Consider the following 20008-nt stretch of genomic DNA (forward strand, 5'->3'; position numbering starts at 1 on the left):
AATCTTCAATTAAATTATGACATAGTAATATATTATATTTGGAATCATGTAAGTAGATGTTATAAACTTTAATCCATTTAAATAACTATAATGATCTCCAGCTCGTATTTTAAAAGTCAATATATTAAAAAGATATCATTATAAATTGCAGTAGTTAGTTGGAATAGTAGATGAGCGCTTATTGTAGTTGAATTATATCTTGATCAGGGCTATGTAAGATATTATACCCACTGAAGTCGCACCAGAAAGTGTATGATCGTTGATAACAACTAGGTACATAAATAAAGTACATTACAACTAGTACATTAAACACATTCTGTCTGCTGCTGAAGTGATGGAAGCTTATAATTGTTTAATATTTTAATTGGCGAATTATTAAAAATTGTATTATGTTACAAATGTAGTGGCGTTTTAAGTGCAATAAATGTTTATGCTTCAAGTGTTTAATTATTTTGTATCCCTTTTGCTCTTGCGATCTATCTATTCAATGAAAAATCACATGAGATTTTAGAACAAAAAACATATAAGGACCTTAATAAGATCAACAAACAATTTTATTGGGTTTTTAAGTATAAATGACCAATTCATAATGTATTGTTATAATGACCTCGACTTTATGTGACTTTATGCATGGATATGCAGTAACTTTGGCATTTCAATTCCTTTGCGATGGTTATACACGTGATTATAGGTACCCCGGTTTAGTAATACCAACATATATTAGAGCGATAGTTGAGTGACCAAATCGAAAAAAAGTTTATGGTAGATACTAGATATTAAATCTCCATATTCTGCGAAAACAACGATAGAGCTGATGTTAAAAATTCTAACTTATTCTGAAGTAGTTTCACGTTCCACTGCACGTATCTTTTCTTTCTATATATTCGATAAAACTGCGTTATTTCACGAAAACCAACATACTTAGTAATTGTATCATTTCGATAGTGGAAACTAAAATACATAAGAAAGGACGACCCACTGCGTAGGTATTAATAAACTATGTGTCATGAAGTAGTTCTATGAAGCAGTCAAGGAATATTTTGACAAAGTTAGAGTTTGTAATATAGCTGGTAAATTTTCTCGACAATTTTTAAATTCCCTACGCATCCAACAGTTGATCAAAAATATCATTATATTTTACACTGAAAACTTGTTGTCTCAATTTATAATTAAATAAAAATCTCTTATGTAAGGTAACGGCACCAGTGGTGGACAAGCATCCAGTAATGGACAAAATAAATATTAAATTTAAATATTAAGGCCAAAATTAACGTTATATAATTTGGCAATACTTAAAATAAAAGTTTGGTTCATAAGCTATCAGAATACGACACTTCATCATAATCGGCCAAAATGTTTGAAGATGGCAGAACGTTATGTTTAGTTGCTGCGACTCGTTTCGAAGAAATCCATTTTTACTAAGGAAATCCTTAAGGAAGTGAGGACACAATTTTAGTTATAAGAATTTTTGTATAAATGTCAGCAAAATTTGATATTACTTTTATTTATAGTAGTTAAGTGTACGAAATATTACACGATTTAGTATCATGATAGGTTATGTTGTTTAAATAAAATTCTTCAGTGTCCATAACTGGATTTAATTCTATGGATATATCCATTTATGGACATATGTCGAAAATAAACTTTTTATAAAGTTATTATTTACATGCGCTTCTCTGTATTGTCTTTTCTTTCTGATTAATAATATACCTATCACGACCATTTCAAACAAAGGGTTCCAATATTGTACAACAATTGTCCATGACTGGATTTGCTTTGGTTCCTATAATGGACATTGATATTTTTTGTTAAAATTACACTAATGGGTCCAACAACATAATATCTATCTAAACATGAAGTCTGAAGAATATATTTTAGAACAATGGGTCATTATGTGCTGTGCGACTCGTTCTCGGCTTCATTCTCTATCACTGCGTAGAGAAGTCGCATACTTATGCGTATTGTAACGCATCTATCATAGAGAGTTCTCTGATGAACTGTTTGGATCGCTTTCTGCTGCTAAATTCCACCACCATATAGCATACATGCTTAAATTTCATCCACACAATCTTGACAACAGTTTAAAAAAAGCTTTTTGCCTAGTGGTACAATTTGGAATCCATTGTAGCACGAGGGTGCTACAACTTGGAATCCATATCGATGGACCGATCAGATTAAGGCTGCTGGCGGATTCAGATTGGCGATTCACTTCACGAGTGTAGCGGAATGCCAGGAAACATGGTGGCATGGTGGTGGTGGGCCAGAGATATGGTGGAACATCGTGAAGCGGGTAACATCTACCCCCCCCCCCCCCCCTCCAAACCTCATGTTGACCACGTTCGCTCTGACTAGAGTGATATAACGAAGAAGAATAAGTCCCAAAATGGATGGAATGGCAGTACTTTTTTAGTTATATTTTTCATCCCTGACTTATTGAGAAAAAAAAAACAATATTGGTGTTTCTTAACGGACATGACTCGTATTTAACGATGCATTTGTCCAATTTTTGCCTAGAAAATGGAAATTAAAACTGTTTTAAATATTATAAGTATGCAAAATAATTATTAAGTACTATTTTTCATAAATGCATCCCCGATTTATTGTATTCCAATCAACATTTTCAAGATTCGATTGCTAACTATAAGTCTTCTCCAAGTGTAAATAACTGGAGAAACAACATTAGGTACAGTCCATAAATGGGTGTTCATAACTGGATGTTGTCCAAAACTGGGTGTCCATCATTAGATTTTTCACTGTCCAACACTGGTGCAAAAAAGTGGTTTTTTAATTTATTAATAACTTCTTTATTTATGCATTGTAATCTTTTTTCTAACATTGGTTACGTTAAACTAACATTGAACTAAAGGTATAACTAAACAATATCCAATAAAGTTAAAAAACCTACGAGAAATTTGCAAAAAACTTCAATTTTTTCCTTAATCTGTACAAGACTGGTGCCGTTAGTATTAATATGAACATTAAATTTACTTTCACCAGTTCATACATTACATTATTAAAATATGAGAATCCGACATATGTCTAGTTCTGTAATCACAGCATCCTTATAGTTTCATCCTGTGGACATCATCATTGTAACTGTCATCGATCACGTCCCAGATACCTATGGCACCTTGACGACGACGTCCCTCCCTTGTAGTACCTGTACGTGTAACCGAGATTAAAAGGTTAAAGTCCATGAAAATAATCCTTATTAACCTAACTATATAAGTGAGTTTGTTTTTTTTTTTTGTTGTGTTTCTTTTATGTCATCATCAAGAGATTTTATGATATGACTAGCAAACCGGGCGAATTCCGTTTCGCCACCAGAGACACCTTTTCTTTGCTATACCTAAACCTCACGGAGTCCGAGACCTTTCCAACGAATGCAAAACCGTGGAAATCGGTTCGTGCATTCTGGAGTTATAGCGTCAGGACGGAAAACCCGACTTATTTTTATATATGTAGTAGATTTTTGAGTATGGAGATTGTAAGCAAGGCTGGAGCTATTTTACCGCGGTATTTCGGTAGACTATGCGGGCGAAGCCGCGGATGAAGTCTTAATATTAATTTTTCTGGTTGATCTTATTCCTTATCTAACTCCAGTCGTGTAGGTCACCTGTTCTATGGGACTATGTGACTGATGGAATAGTAATGAACGTGTACTAAGGTGCATAGTTATGCACTATAATGAATCTCCTGCACAGTTTGCTAGTGTCAATAAGAATAACCCACCAAGGACTACTTCCATGCCTATATTAGTATAACTTTATCACATTTTTACTTTTGCAGTGTTTATATGAAATGGGTTAGGTTCACAGATAAATATATATTCAACTAGCTTTCCGCCCGCGGCTTCGCCTCCGTTTTCAAGGAAAAACCCGCATAGTTCCCGTTCCCGTGGGATATCCGGGATTACATCATTTTCCCGGGATAAAAAGTAGCCTATGTCCTTTCTCGGGTATCGAAATATCTCCATACCAAATTTCATGAAAATTGGTTCAGTAGTTTAGGCGTGATTGAGTAACAGACAGACAGACAGAGTTACTTTCGCATTTATAATATTAGTATGGATTAATTACTTAATACGATAAAAATTACTGAATTTTCTGATACAATATTGAGCTGGACTTCAATGAAATTAATAGTGCGTGAATCAATACACGTTTATCGAAACATTTAAATATTGTTATTTATATTAGATTCGTTTTTAGCGAAGACCCAAAAATGCATTATTTACCATTTACCGTATATGTGCTAACTGCTAACATACCAATCATAGGTACAATTAAATTTAGGCTATATAGGTATATGTATAAGTTATACAACATGTTACATATATTATTGTTACCAATCGAATCGTTTCACATTAACGCCTATATCGCTGCGTTATAAATAGATCCGTAAAAAACAAGACATCCGATGTGCATTCTAGTTTAACGATTGAAAAATAGGTAAAGGACATTCGGAATTATTTTGAGGGCGCGCGGGAAGCTATTTACATCTGTTTATAATAATACCTACTAGGTTTCCGCCCGCGGCTTCGCCCGCGCAGTCAAAGAAAAACCCACATAGTTCCCGTTCCCGTGGGATTTCCGGGATTGCGTCATTTTCCCGGGATAAAAAGTAGCCTATGTCCTTTCTCGGGTATCAAAATATCTCCATTCCAAATTTCATGACAATTGGTTCAGTATTTTAGGCTTGATTGAGTAACAGACAGACAGACAGAGTTACTTTCGCATTTATAATATTAGTATGGATTATAATTTCACGGCTACTGTTAAAACTCACACGGTTTTTCTCTTTTGTTATGTACACATAGTCGCAGTCATTAGTCATAATTACATAATGACCAAAGGTCTAGTTTACTCATTATGTAATTTGTTTTTCTTTGAGTTTTTGGAAATATAGGTACATTTGTGCAATCCAAATTTGAGTTTTTAGTAATTAAAACTAAGTAGTTTTAATTACTAAAAACTCAAATTGAAAATTGAAAATGGAAGTCCATTCGGACTTAATTTTCATATTTTTTTTATATTGTTAATAGAAAAATGACGTCAAAAGGAGTAAAGTACATAGCAGTAATTGCCTACACACGGCCAAGGATCGCAAATTACAATATCACGCTTTTGTCACGGTAGCCGCGCTCAGCAAATAGGCAGTTGGACGGCATTCAAGAGAGGTGAGTCGTGACATCTCTGATCAATTTTATTCCGATGATTGATAACCGGTTAATTATAACAAAATAGAACTTTTGATTTTCGCCTTCGAATTTCTCAGCTTTCGATAAAAAACATTGACCGCCTTATGTCTAGTGATGACGCGACATGCTCACCGAAAATAAATTCACGCTCAATTTTATATTTAGATCGTTTGCTCGGTCGCAGATGAGTTTGCCAGTTGAACGCAGGTATTATACCGATCACAAATCGCATTTATATAAAAAGTGAAGTGTTATTAACAAACAATAATTGTATGCTATGGTAAGGTGAAGACGCGATTATTACCGTACGAACTCTTCAAGGTAAATCCGTGATACTGGTCAAAAATATCTCTTCAACGGTGATATACAAGTTATTCATACCTATTTTCACACAAACCCACGCAAGCACAATAATATGTTTTAGTAGCAGATACTCTCATTGAAACGAAATGTCGTGTTGTTGGTTAGGCAGTGATAGCTTCGCTGGGTCCGTGTGAAAAAAGGATATTATTAAATAATAAAATTTAAAGGAGACTGTGGACGTTATCCAATCCGCAAATGAAACTAAACTTATTTAACATATATATAGTTTGATAAAACATATGGAATCTGAATTGTCACCAGATGAAGAAAGAAATGCACCACCGTTGCCGATAAAAACATATCAATGGGAGGATCTGCGAAGAGCTCGTGAGGCCGGAGGTTATCCCTGGACTCATCTACTGAAGGTCCCTCTCGAAGGTGAAATAACAGCAGAAGATATAATCCGATCGACCACGCCGAGAAGAAGCATGTCTCGCGAGTTCTCCAAATCTCGTACTCATTCTCCTGTAGACCACGACATGCAAAAGATTCTTAATCTTGATTCATCCCCCGGAAGTAGTAGAAAACATGATGAAGAAGGAAAAGATGAAGGAGTACACATACCAAATTTTTCTAAAGAAATATCGTTAGATTCAGAAGAAGATGTTTTAAATCAAACGGCACCCCCACCTCCTCCTGTACATTTAGTGACACCTGTAGAAGTACCGAAAAATATTTCGCCGAAAAGTATCCTTAAGCGACGTGCCCCAGAACAACAATATATAGGCATGAGTGAAACACGCGAGAAAACTAAATGTTGTCATCCCTTGGTAAACAAAATAAAACATCTAGCAGATAGAACTTTGCACAAGTTAGAAAAAAGTGAAAATGAAAAATCACCTTCGTCAAAACGAAAGAAAAATGATGATATTCAAGAAATACGTCAATTAAAAAATTCACCAGGCGCAGTACGTCGGCAAAAATTTAGTGCAATTAAATTAGGAGATTCTGATGAAGTAAGTAAAACTATAAGCACGGATACACCACCACCTAGGAAGAAAAAAGAACACATTTATGAAGATATAGACGAATCAAAAGGGCAGGATACTGAAAATACTGTGTCTTCTAGCCCCGACACTCAAAACAATGTTATAGAAGAGAAGAAGAAAGATGATTCTTATGGAGAAAATAAATCGAATGCGTCCTGTGATCCAAGCTTAGTAGCTGAAGATACTTCATCACTCAAAAACGAAGAACACATTATGGAAAAATTGCATAAAAAAATGGATTTAGACTGTGATGCAGTTTCAGATGGCGGTAGTGACACAGGTGAACCCAGAGTCGAAGAAGAATCACAAAATGAAAGTAAGGTGACTCGTCCAAATGACAATTCATATAATATCACCATAACCGAAATTACTGACGATGAATCAGCAAACAATATGGAACAGTCTAGTACAATACCAATAGAAGCCTCCCCAAGCCCTAGCCCAAGGGAAATAGAACGTAAACGGAAAGACGACTTTCAAGACAACGATTGGTCTAAACCGAGCAGGTAAATATTTAATAAAAATTTCGGTTACACTCGTACCTATGCGAATATTATACTACTCTTTGCTCTATAATTATGTGTAACACAATTGTGACATAACATTTAAAACACATGCAAAACGAACGCGCTAGTTTCTTGGTCTGTTAAATATAGCTCTGTCCGAAATGTCTTCCTGCACAGTAGGTAAGCTCTTTAAATTGTCATCAGCGATCAGTGCTCGCAGTTGCTTTTACGCCGTGATTAGTTCCTTTACACCCCTGCATTCACAAACACGCTATATAAATATGTATTATTTGAGGCGAAATGGCGGACTGAAGTAATTTTTGTAGATACAATTCAAATCTGAATTATGGGTGGGGTTTTAAGATAGTCCAAAACCTTATATCTTTAATACTATAGTTATGAGTACTTTGCGTCGATGGACATCAGAAGGTGGTACCCCTCTAGAAAAACCGGTGAGACCAACGCGAGAAGGCAGTGTTCAGTTATATACACCGGAAGTCCGTTGCGCTTGCCAATTTTTTCAATCGGTTTCACTTTTACCGGAGCGCGTAAATCCAGTGGGCACTAGACCAACGTCGCGAGCTAGTAATATTATTTCAAATCTAAGGTAAGCACACCTACGTTAATATTAAGACGCTTTTCATATTTTATAGCGGGAATTACGACTTGCAAAATAAATTTGAAACACTTGAAAGCTTTTTGCCCGGTGACTGCTGCGTCTAAAACGAGCGTCGGCGGGTGTCCTAATTATGATACGCGGGGCGTGTTTGTGTGCGTGCGGTTTAAATATAATTCTCTTTAACATGACGGGTTTTTTTTTTAATTTATGCGACTGTTTAAAAACTTTGAAAGCAAAGCGATTGTTATAATGAAAATAATAGCGAATAATGTATTCAATGTGTATGATAAAGAAAGTCAGTAACAGACAATTACAAGATAATATTAATAAATTTTTCACTTATTTTCAGTGATCACGAATATGAAATCATCGAAAAGCCACCTCCAAACATTATTTACACGGCACCAAGCGTAAACGAAAATCCCACAATGGTAAAAACAGATGACGAATTATCGAGTACCACATCGTTGGAAAGAAAATATTTACAACATACATCTGATGAAGAAGAACCTATAGACGAAAAAGAAAATTATATTGAAGAGAAAACTGATAATGAAAATATCCTAAGCGCAGAGGCCTTACAAAAAGGCATCGAAGATAGATTTTTTGTAAATACACCTTCAACGGTTTCAAGGACGGAGTGCGAAGTTAGCACAAGCCAAGTCGATTCATCCGCATTAGAAAATTTACCGTTAAAACGAGACAGTCGAACTAGAAATGGAGAAAGAGTGGATAATAAATTACAACAACGTTTTAAAGAAGGCACGGGAAAAATTAAAACGCAAGCAGGAAAATTAAAAACAAAAATAAATAACTTCAAAATGCCGGATAGACCTAAATTTAAAATGCCTGAGCGACCCAAATTTTCAATGCCTGATAAAAGTAAATTTAGTTTACCGGATAGACCACGAATGAAAAATTTCAATATACGCGAAAAATTATCATTGGGAGACCGAAGAAAATTTTCACTACCAGAAAGACCCAAATTTAATGTACCAGATTTCCCAAAATTCAAAATGCCTGAAAGACCTAAAATAAATTTTCCTAGTCTTGGCAGGAAAAAGGACCAAAAAATTGAAAACGATATAACCGAATCTAGTTCTGATTTACAGAATACAGCTACAACAGCTACAGTTGATTTTGAAGCAAAAACATATCCAAGGCTGTTTTCTAAGAAGAAGAAAACTCCATTACCAAAGACTTCTTCATCCCCCACTTTAAATAGGGACGACACACCACCACCTACATTCACCTTTACTCGGGTAAAAAAGACTGGCACTGAATCCTCTTACCAATCAAATGATTCTGAACAACCACGTGAATATGGTAACATTGACCATGACGATAATTTTGGTAGTGGAGAAGAAGGTGGAAAGCAATTTGAGGCAACTTATGATTTCGATAAAGTTCCAGAATATCTCGATGAAGATGCTGATTTCAAAGCATCGTCGAATTCACCTTCTATGTCTGCCCTATCGCCTACAAACCAAGAATACACGCACATTAACGAAATAAACAATGACGAATTTTTTGTTCGACCGAGAGGAATATCTCGGGAAAATATACAAGTAAGAGAGTACTTAAGCGACGAAATACGACAGGCATTTCAAACTCCTAAAAATGTTCTTGTTACTATGGGAAACGACTCTAAAGGTGACGAACATATGTATGCTAATGATATAGACATTGATAACGATCTGATCGATGATAATGAAAATATGAAATATTCAACAGAAGATATCAATGAAAGAGACGATGGCTATTATACGTTCCCTCCTGTTAGACCTTCTAGAGCTAAAAGAAAGAAAAAAGAAACTGAATCAATCAAATACATAGATGACAGTGTGACAGCAAGTATGCAATTTAGTGAAGTAGATTTAGGAATGTCCGAAGACCAACTGGACAATCAAGAGACAAATGAAGAGATGATGGATGACGGCTTAAAGGAAAGTCACGAATTCATACAATATCCCTCAACTGATTTACGTTCAATACATGAATATGCAAATGATGACCTTATAGAATATCCTGAACATCCTATTCAGGCACAAACCCTTCCAATGCCACCAAAAAGAAAAAAGAAGTTTGGCAAACAAGACCAACAGCACTCCTCTTTGTCTGATTTTAAAAGGATAAATGAATCTGGAAAATTAGACGAACACAGTGAAGACGTAAGTAATATTTCATTATTAAAACAAAAGTAACTAATAAACATCGTCTTACTACAAAACAATTTAAACACAGTCTAACTTTAAACCAAGGATCTGTCAATTTAATCGTTGTATATGTGAAATACGACAAAACCTGATTAAAGAGAACCCGCGCTTAAAGTTAAACCGTGTCTGAAGTTTTTTGTGGTAAGACAGTTATTTTTCACTTGTGCAGCAATGTTTATCGTTCCTAATTCATTACATAAACGCGTTGTATAACTCAAAATTTCTATTTGTCTATGTTATTAATATCTTTTTTTTTACCATTAAAACCAAACTATATATTTACATTAATTACCAAAATAATCATTTTAATGAAATGATCATTTTAAAAATAACAATTTTATATATTTTTTATTAATTTTTTATTCTAATATTAATTGTTTATATGATAATATAAGTAACATAAAGTCAAGTATAATAAAACATATAATTTTTTTACTTATGTAAAAATTCTGTAGGATATCTTTATAATCGATTACCTACTAATAGACCTAAAATAGATTTATATAACTGCCAATAAATTAAGCGAAAAAATAAACTTCCAGTAACATTGATCTGAAGCATAATGACGAAAATGAAATAATTTCAACCGAATGTTATCTGGCAAATATCCAGCGAATTCATATACATTTGGATGTAATGCGAAATATATTTTTGGATGCCAAGCTGTAACCGATTGTTGACCTAGTTCAATAAGAATGGCTTTGTATTAACTATTATCTAACTAATTATATATTAACTAGCTGTGCCCCGCGGTTTTACCTGCAGTGCTCCGCCCCTGTTGGTCTTAGCGTGATGATATTATAATATAACCTATAGCTTTCCTCGATAAATGGGCTGTTTAACAGCGAAATAATTTTTCAAATCGGACCAGTAGTCCTGAGATTAGCGCGTTCAAACAAACAAACTCTTCAGCTTTATAATATTAGTATAGGTTGACATTAAAAATAATTCGGAAACAAATTAATTTTCCCAGTTTATTTAATCTTTTTTATACAAAATCTGATACAATAATTTATTTATTACGAAATGATTACTTCTATTCTTTGTGATTCCTAATACAACACTATACGATGGAAATGGAAATAATACATGCGTTTATCGCTTTCAGATAATCGTTTATCGAACTGAACACGAATACACAGTTCCTCTGGCTGAAACGACCACTGATCCGAGCCCAGCGCCACCCCGTAGAACTCGATCCAGAAGCTCACGTGAACCATCATTGTACGATGATGACCGTACATCACGAGGCGCCGAGTCACTCACCCTTGACACAAACCTTCCTCCTGCAGACGACATCTCTATCGAAAGACAAAGTCGTCACGAAAGTCCTGGATACGCAACTGTGGACAAAGGTATAAGTTCGCCAACAAAATCTGCAAGGAGATCAAAGAGTAAAACACCACCTGTCAGACGCCGTAAGAGTAACAGTTCAGAACGTAAGTATTACACAGTTGGTGGAGGTAAAAAAGTTGCGCCAGATCGCCCTCCAAGGAAAAAATCTTCAGCTAGTCTTATGACTTTAGATAGTTTCGCCAAAAGATCAATTAGTGGCGATTTTACTCAATACGTTGAGATTGATGAACCACAGCCTGAAGACGCCCACAAAGATCTAAAGTCTGGTGAGATTTTGAGTAAAATGAAGGACAGGCCACTACCACCACCGCCTCGACCACCAAGGGATCCCAAGAAAAAGAAAAAATCTATGGACGACACCGACGAAAGTCAGGAAATGCAGACATCCACTTTATTAAAAACGTCATCTCCCTATGTGTCAAGTGAATTTCAGTCTAATAATGTAGTAGAAATTGAGGTTTCTACTCAAACTGATCCTTTACCTGAAGATTTAGATTTTGATCTAGATGAAAATTTAAACATATCCATGTCAAGTTCATTGAGAGATCTTGTTAATGAAGACTCTATAGTGGATAAAAGCTCTGATAAAGCGGCTGATGGTCATGGAACTAGACCCACTTCGAGATCAGAAAAATCGTTAAGACTATCAGATCCAAAAATAACCGATTTATCAAAGCCAAGTATTGGTATTGGCCGCACCTCACCTACTGTGATTTTAGTCGAAAAGCGCGTTTCCAGTCCGACAAGAATAAATGAACGCGATGAGATATTGACAGAAGCGTCTTTAACAGTGCAGCCCATAGATGTCGATGAAGAACAGATGCCTGAAGTACCACCCTTACCTAAATCTAGAGGTCCAGCAACGATAGCCTCTCAAGCGGCTAAAGAAATTCCAACGACAGATCGTGCTCTTGAACGGGTATCAGACGTCGGTAGAGATATTCAGTTGGATAACTTAGTTACGCAACGATTACAAGTTAGAGATTTAGATGTTGGAAGATTGAACGTTTCAGAATTGCAAGCAAGTAAAATACTTGTTTCTGATATAGAAGGTATGACATTGCATGTTAATGAATTAGATTCAAAATCAGGTCATATTTCAGTAAGTGGAATAGAGTTTTCCCAGTCAGTTATTGACGAAATTGCAAAGAAATTTGCTGAAATATCTACGGTAAGTGCGCCGCAGTCTCCAGCCGAACCACAGCCACCAGTGGTTCCGACATTGCCAAAACCAGATAATAAAGAAGAAGAGACACAAACTGACACTTCACAAACTGAGATAAAAGAGGAAATAAAAATGGCTGTTGACCACAGTGAACTTTTATCTCAACAAGCCCCCCCGATCCATAGCCCCACACCAATGGTAGAAGAAAGCATTCCACCCCAAAGACCTCCTCCACCTGACTTAACGCCACTTCTATATTCGTACTTGCAAGATATTGCCGCACCACCGCCGACCCTTTACTTCCCCCCAAGGGTTAGAGAGCCTTCTTTTACTGAACTACAGGAACCTCATCATTCAACACCGGCGCCGCCAGTTCGTAGAGCGAAGCGAAAACCAGCTGCGGCCCACAGCGAATCCAGTTCAGACGACGCAAGACCACGGCCTTCGCCTCGGCGAATGCCTGTCCCGGTCAGAACCCCTGAACCAACCATAAAAGAGGCCGGCGCTCAATTCATTCGAGTCTGTCACAATTCAATAAGTAGAGCAGTACGGAATGTATTTAACTCCTTCATGACTTACGTGAGTGGCGTACAAGACAAGAGAGATGTTCAAATGGCAATGGTAATTTGTCTAGTACTGGTTGCTGGCTTAATCATGTTCGGTTTAAGCGATAGTAGAACGGTACACCATCATCATTGGGAATTTTTCAATCCTCCCGATATACCACAGTAAATGTTATATTTTTGTCACCCTGGATTTTATGTAAAGATTGGTTATTTTCAAATTATAAAACAAAAAAGTAAAGAAGCATTTCAGCAAAACCAAACTTTCCAGTATGACTTAATCAGTAGTTTAATAAAATTGTAGATATATCTAAGTAACTGTCGTTTATTTATTCTTTGAATTTTGATGTAAGAATGGTTGTGTACTGAGCTAGTGAGTCGTGCTTTTCGTTAAAATCGATCAGGATTGTTTGAATATGGGAAATTTGACGGCGCACACTTTAATTGCACCGTTCCCACTTTCCTTAATGTTTCCTTCACGATACAATAGTTATTAAATGTAAACTCAAGGCAGCTGTATGATTTGAATATTGTACGAGAAAACGAAATTATGTATGAACTTTCAATAGTTTGTCATGTGTAAGTAATCGTATTAAATTTATATTGTGTTCATCAAATGGTAATTACACCTGTGATTGTCGTCGTTGTACTCCTTTCAAAACGAAATTTACTATCGGCTAAGCGAACAATACTGTAATAGCAATCGCTTTCGCGACAAAACGATTACATTGTTCGAAATTTTCGAGAATTTAAATATTGTTATAATTTTATAATATTTTGCAATCTTTGTAGATAATGGTAAAAGAAAACTAATGTTAACTAGTTGTAATGACATTAAATTATTTATTAACCGCACAATATTCATGTAGGTGTGGTCCAATGTTATGCATTTTGTAAATTTTGTTTTGTTGTGTAAACTCTAATAAAGATTGTTAACATGATTCTTTTTTTTATCAACCTTGCAGAGGAAATTGATATATATTGCATACATAATATATTTACTTAAAAATGTATGTACATAGTAATTTAGTGTAGGTATTGAAATTAACAATAAAGTTGGTGACTGAAAACTGATAAATTATACTAATAATTTCTTAGTGAATATAAATTCACTTAATTAAATTAGGAGCCTATAAATATAAAATTTACAAATCCTCTTCCTCCAGTTTACTAAATGATATGTACATTCATTGAGGAATAAAAACAATCACAAGGTATAAAAATGTTAACTTAACAAAATAAAAGAAAATTTGGTTGATTTCTTTTATTGATCATTCAATGGCAAAGCAAACAAACTGTCAACAAGTCACATAACTTGACAACTTATAAAGACTACTTATAAACAATATAACTATCTAGTTTGTACAATTCACAAAACAATGCAAGACAATATAGAGGAAAGCAAATATCAATAAGTTTACCGGATAAATATTCCCCTTATAGGAAGAATTTCACATTGTCTCGGACTATGAAATAAACCAAGCTGATTTTTATAAGTTACTATCTTTACACGATTTGAAAATAGGAAATACATAATATATTTTAAAACAAAAAGTTTATATATTTTCTTAGGCTAGTTTGTAGCTGTTTGAGTATAACATAATATGTATTTAAAAATCACATTTTATCTAAACCTTACCTAATTCAATGAAACCCAATTAAATAACTAATTTTCACACCAGCTATACCATTGAATCTTTGATGTCACCAATAAATCTGTAATCAAATATAGATAAATAAATGTCAATGTTCAATTATTTTTTAAGTTAACTTGGCTCAGAATCATTTCATTTAGTTCAGATCATAATATTATATTTCTGTTTTAGTAAGCAAACATTGAACAAGCAGTTCTTCTGCACATGTAGCAATATAAATTTAAATTTAAGGCAAATTGGAGGATACTTATTATTTAACTATATTCTTAAAAATATAAAGTTGAGTATACATATACTTACATAATATGCTATTTTACATAATACATAATATGTTATTTCGCCTCCTCTATATACCACTCTTCACATAGCTGTAACGCAAATGTCCCATTCTCTTTTAATTTCCCTGATTCATAATCAAGTGATTCCCACCTTTTCAAGTATCATGTTTCTATGCTGAAAATAATATTTATGCAAATTGAATAAAATAGTCAATTGAAATGTATCATTTACCAAAGCCAAAAAAGTCCAGAGATAAGTGTTTTTTTATTTTTTTATTTGTAATCCTTAAAAATAAATAACCCATGTGATTCAAAGTACAAATAGGTTTGGAAATACATGTACAAAGAATCATTAAATAAAAGCTGATTTTAAAAATGTCAAATAAAGTACTATCAATAGAATTTTAAATGTTTGTTGTTTTTCATAATCATTAAACCAAAAGGCAAAGTAGATGATAATATTTTAAAAATGTCTTCATTCAATGTCTAGTTTATGTGCTATTTACCTCTGGTATTCCTCTAGAAGTATTTGTATCTCCCATAGAGTGATACCAGCAGCACTTCTGGACTTCAGATGTTTATAAGAGGTTGTGATCAGGTGAGCCACATACTTATCGCTCAATCTTGATCCTGGAAGTAAAAAATTATGGAAAAGAAGTTTAGAAGACAGTTAAAAATATTGAAGACAATCATGAATCATGCATTATAAGACATATTCGCATTCAAATTTGACAAGCACTATTTTTATGTCATAGGTAAATAAGTAACATGAAATGACCAAAATATAAAAAATCCATACTTATATTATAAATGCGAAAGTAACTCTGTCTGTTTGTCTGTTAATCAATCACACATAAACTACTGAACCAATTTGCATGAAATTTGGTATGGAGATAATATTTTGATACTCGAGAAAGGACATAGGCTACTTTTTATTGCGAAATATGTACCACGGGCGAAGCCGGGGCGGACCGCTAGTATTATAAATATTAGTAACTAGCGGTCCGCCCCGGCTTCGCCCGTGGTACATATTTACGTTTTCTCTACATAAAAACCATCCTCGTACTTCAAGGAATATATTAAAAAAAGAATTATCGAAATCGGTTCAGCCGTTCTCGAGTTATGCGCTTACCAACACATTTTGTGATTCATTTTTATATATAAGAAGATGACTAAAATGAAAATCGAAACTAATATGAATGAAGGTTTACAGTAAGGAGCTTTTGGGCTATCCTTAAGTCAGCTAACGACTTTCAATACTGGTTCGTGAGGATGGATGTATGTGTATGTGCAGGTGTGTATGTTTGTTACCCTTTCACTCAAAAACTACTGAACCAATTACATTGAAATTTAGCACACATAAAGAGGGTAACTTGGATGAACACATAGGAATTAACTAGTTTTAAATAATTTAAATCGAGCAGTCGAAGAAGAGCAACTAGTTACCTTAGTTATTATGACATAGGCCCTATTAATCTTATCCAACAGCAAAAAAAATAATTCAGTAACGCCCTATACAGGGTGTCCCACTATTGGTATACTAAGCGCGAAGGAACTTGTAGTTTTGCATACACTGATCACGTAAAAAATACTTAAAAAAAAAATTGGGTCCAAAATTTTTCCTGAAAATCCATGTTTTCTTCTCTAGCTTCGCACAGCTGGCATATACTGCTTCTCTAATATGAGCATTTTGTCTATGAAAACATAATCTTAAACGATAGCTCACGTGCTGGTGGCAAAGTTGGGCAGGTTGCTTGTTTTGGGTGTACACATAGAGTTTTAAGAATTCATCTATTTGAAAAAAAAATGCGTCTGGATTTTTTTACTTATTTTTTACGTACTCAGCGTATGCAAAACTATAACCTCCTTTGAGCTTAGTATACCAACAGTGGGACATCCTGTATAGTCACTTTTTTATTTCATTTAAACGATTGTTTAATTTATAATCCACATTTTAGCATACTACAAAGATATAATACATACATATATACATAGTTAACATGATAATATATAAACTATTGATAGTTCATATTATATTATAAAAATATATCACAATAAATATGTATACAGTAATAACTTCGAAATTTCAATTATTTTGAAAACAAATCTGGCTTATAAACACATTGACATTTGACCACAAACCAACTGTCAGAATTCAGAAGCAAAGAGAATAGGTACGTGACGTCTATGCGTGACGTGAGCAAGAGAGTAGCGCGGCGGTGCAGCTGTCAGCGCCTAAAATAATGTTGCCAGTATTATTTAAGTCAAATTCCCCACGAGTTGGGGTAAACAGGTATGAATACGGTTATCAAAATACCCATTTATTAATCCGGTTGAGTGTGGATGTCGGTAGTACCCTACTCAATAGCCTTCTTAAACCACTTTATGTGGATTGTGAATTATATACACACTTTCGTTAAGTATTATAATCATTTTTTTTATTGTATGATAGGGAAGCATGTTCCAATCCCTCGAAGTTCGAATGAAGAATGTCGATCCGAACCGCTTTGTCCGGGTACATGGAACGTCCACCAAATCCTTCTTTTCAAAAGAGCCCAAATTTCCTATGAAGTACAAATACAGTTCATATTAGAAGAATATAGGGGCTATTCAGGGCTATTTTCTACAATATGGCCGATCTGTCAAAATAATGAACGATGCCCAGCCTGGGACTTCTTTCATAAAAATGACTCTTTGTTATACCTATATGTTTTATATTATCTGTGCTAAGATAACAAATAAAAATATGATGCAAAATGGTTACAGTGCCACAAACTTATCTGACCCGGTGGCAAAAACTGGAACTACGTGCCGCCATTTTGAAATGTCACATTTTCACAGACTTTTCATACGGAATATTTTGTTTAATTAAAAGAAAGCGACATCAGTGACACTGTCACCGGGTCAGATAAGTTTGTGGCACTATAAAGAGGTCTTTATATGTAGTACGTATCATTCAAAAATGCTTTATGAATAAGATATATTTTTTTAAAGAATGGAAACAATAGGCATGACGACAGTATCCATAAATGATCGAATTAGTGTTTTTAAGGGAAAATGTATAATAAATAAATTAAAAATAGTGACTTAGAAATATTAAGATTAATGAGATTATCAATAAAATAAAACATTAAAATTCTGCAGTCGGCCATATTGACTGAAACACGCGTGACGTCACGTCTATGTAAACAACTTCGCATCAGGTGTATTTTGTTTTTATGAATATGTTGAGAATACGCATTTTTATTTATTTTCTATTTTTTCACGTATGCTTTATCGACTCAAAACAGAAATTCCAGAATATGTGGTTCGGGTTTCTCTGCGTCAAATTTATACAATCATTTCATATTATTTTCTCGCTTCAAACAATTACTAACACTTTTTTGGGTATTATTTTTATGTAGATTCAAATTGCAATACTTCACACCACTTATTAACTTTGAAATTAGATTCTATAACACTTAATAATTAAATATTTGTTTAATTTTGCTTCGCTATGCATACAGATAATTACGTATTTACGTAAGAGTGACGTCACGCCTATGCCATGACACCTGTGAGCTGTTTTGGCACAGTTAATAAATATTTTTTGAAAAATGGCTTTTATCTTCGTTAAATTTAAGTATATTAGCGAAATATAGGGTTTTTCTTGTTTAATAAACGTATACACACATTATGGAAGGGGTTTTCAAAATCTTTCGTCATGCCTATTCGATTGGTTCCGCTGGATCACGGTCGTCCGAGAGGCTACGTTGCTCCGGTTTGGCAAAAAGACGAGGGGTTCAATAATCCTGTTTGGTGGTAGTAGAGATTTCAACATGTTAATTAATAACAAATGCATTTTACCTTTCTCTTACCAATATTTTTTTTATTTTACTAATAACTAGACTGTGCACTATGGCGCAAAAACGGATCCGAGCTAGAGCGTTCCGGTCCCCAACTTGTCTTTTCTAGTGAGGTGACCATGGCCAAATAAAATAGGGGATATATTACTTGAAAAACGAGCGTGCAAATGTCCTACATAATATTATATTGACGATACGCTACTAGTGATTATATCCTCTTTGTACGCTACCTAAATAATTAATTCAGTATGTAAAAATAAACTTAAACATAGTGTAAATATGACGTAATTCTATACACGGTTAGATAAAATTTTCTTATGCTGGGGCCACACTAACGGGAAATGCCATTAATTAACGCGATAATGGACGTTAACTTTAGGTGTAGCCAGTATTATTTAACAACGGCATTAACATTGCCGTTTGGCGAGGCGATAGCTTTATCGCGAGAATTAACGCAATGAAGCGGTCACACTACGTCCATCTTGCTAGAATTTTAGTAAAATTAACGCCGTTTTTATCGCCAACAATCGGCATTCACGTTGACCGTTCAAGTGTAGCCACCCACTTAACGCCTTAAAAATTATCTGAATAATTATCGCGATAAAGGGCATTAGACGTTAGACGTTAGTGTGGCCCCAGCATTATGACTTATTTTTTTTTGACTCGCTATTTTCCGACGAGTTCGACTAACGCTCACGCGACTAAGCCGCCGGTACCAGCGTTCACACCATCATTTTTCTTTTTGTCATTGGGTACTAAGAACCCTGTAAAACCGCCATCCTGTTACAAATGACTCGAAAGAAAAATTCTTTCGGTGTTAGATAGCCCAATTATCGAGGAAGGTTATAGGCTATATATCATCACGCTACGGCCAACAGGAGTGGAGCCACGGGAGTGAAACCGCGCGGAGCAGCTAGTTAGATATAAGCTTCTTGGTAAAAGCTAATAGCAAAAAGTGTCGTCACAAATGTCTTTTTGGTCTGCTAGACATGGCTAGACATCTTTCGCAATGCGCGATAAGGAACCTCATGCCAATACGCATTGGCTCTTAATATTAATAAAAAATTAGTTATTTTCACGTTATTTTACTATAAATTCATGCTATGAAATCATTCCAAAGCAAAAGCTCATTAAACATTTTTCAATGGTCAACCACAGACAAGCTCTGCAAATATATCACTATCGTGTGGAACGACTATTATGCGTTCTATGCTTCGGAAAATCTTTGTTTGACATTTATTCGCATAATCCAA

General features: G+C 34.7%; 1 protein-coding gene and 1 long non-coding RNA gene across 5 annotated transcripts; one reads left to right on the forward strand and one right to left on the reverse strand.

Annotated features, from left to right (window-relative positions):
- Nucleotides 1-5388: 5388 nt before the first annotated feature.
- LOC149491517 (uncharacterized) lies at nucleotides 5389-13918 on the forward strand. The gene is made up of 3 exons (XM_089694973.1): nucleotides 5389-7058; nucleotides 8027-9848; nucleotides 11002-13918. Exons 1-3 carry the CDS (start codon nucleotides 5803-5805, stop codon nucleotides 13144-13146), a joined length of 5223 nt encoding a protein of 1740 aa, XP_089551099.1. The 5' UTR covers nucleotides 5389-5802; the 3' UTR covers nucleotides 13147-13918.
- Nucleotides 13919-14226: 308 nt separating this feature from the next.
- LOC149491518 (uncharacterized) lies at nucleotides 14227-17036 on the reverse strand. 4 transcript variants are annotated; one of them, XR_016316173.1, is made up of 5 exons: nucleotides 16902-17036; nucleotides 15417-15540; nucleotides 14933-15085; nucleotides 14322-14693; nucleotides 14227-14272 (listed from the first exon to the last, which is right to left on the reverse strand). It is a non-coding gene; the product is annotated as an uncharacterized LOC149491518 (long non-coding RNA). The 4 variants fall into 4 exon arrangements; XR_016316172.1 differs by having other exon boundaries at nucleotides 14227-14693; XR_016316178.1 differs by having other exon boundaries at nucleotides 14227-14693; nucleotides 16894-17036.
- Between the last annotated feature and the right edge of the window lie 2972 nt (nucleotides 17037-20008).

The sequence above is a fragment of the Colias philodice genome, chromosome 1, assembly GCF_061535455.1.
Source record: "Colias philodice isolate Cphi_HAF_F1 chromosome 1, ilColPhil1 Martin Lab GWU primary, whole genome shotgun sequence".
Taxonomy (NCBI): domain Eukaryota; kingdom Metazoa; phylum Arthropoda; class Insecta; order Lepidoptera; family Pieridae; genus Colias; species Colias philodice.

Coding starts and splice junctions, on each gene's coding strand:
- LOC149491517 (XM_089694973.1), top strand. CDS start 5,803: ATGGAATCTGAATTGTCACCAGATGAAGAAAGAAATGCACCACCGTTG. Junction 7,059..8,026: donor GATTGGTCTAAACCGAGCAG/GTAAATATTTAA, acceptor ACTTATTTTCAG/TGATCACGAATATGAAATCA. Junction 9,849..11,001: donor TAGACGAACACAGTGAAGAC/GTAAGTAATATT, acceptor TATCGCTTTCAG/ATAATCGTTTATCGAACTGA.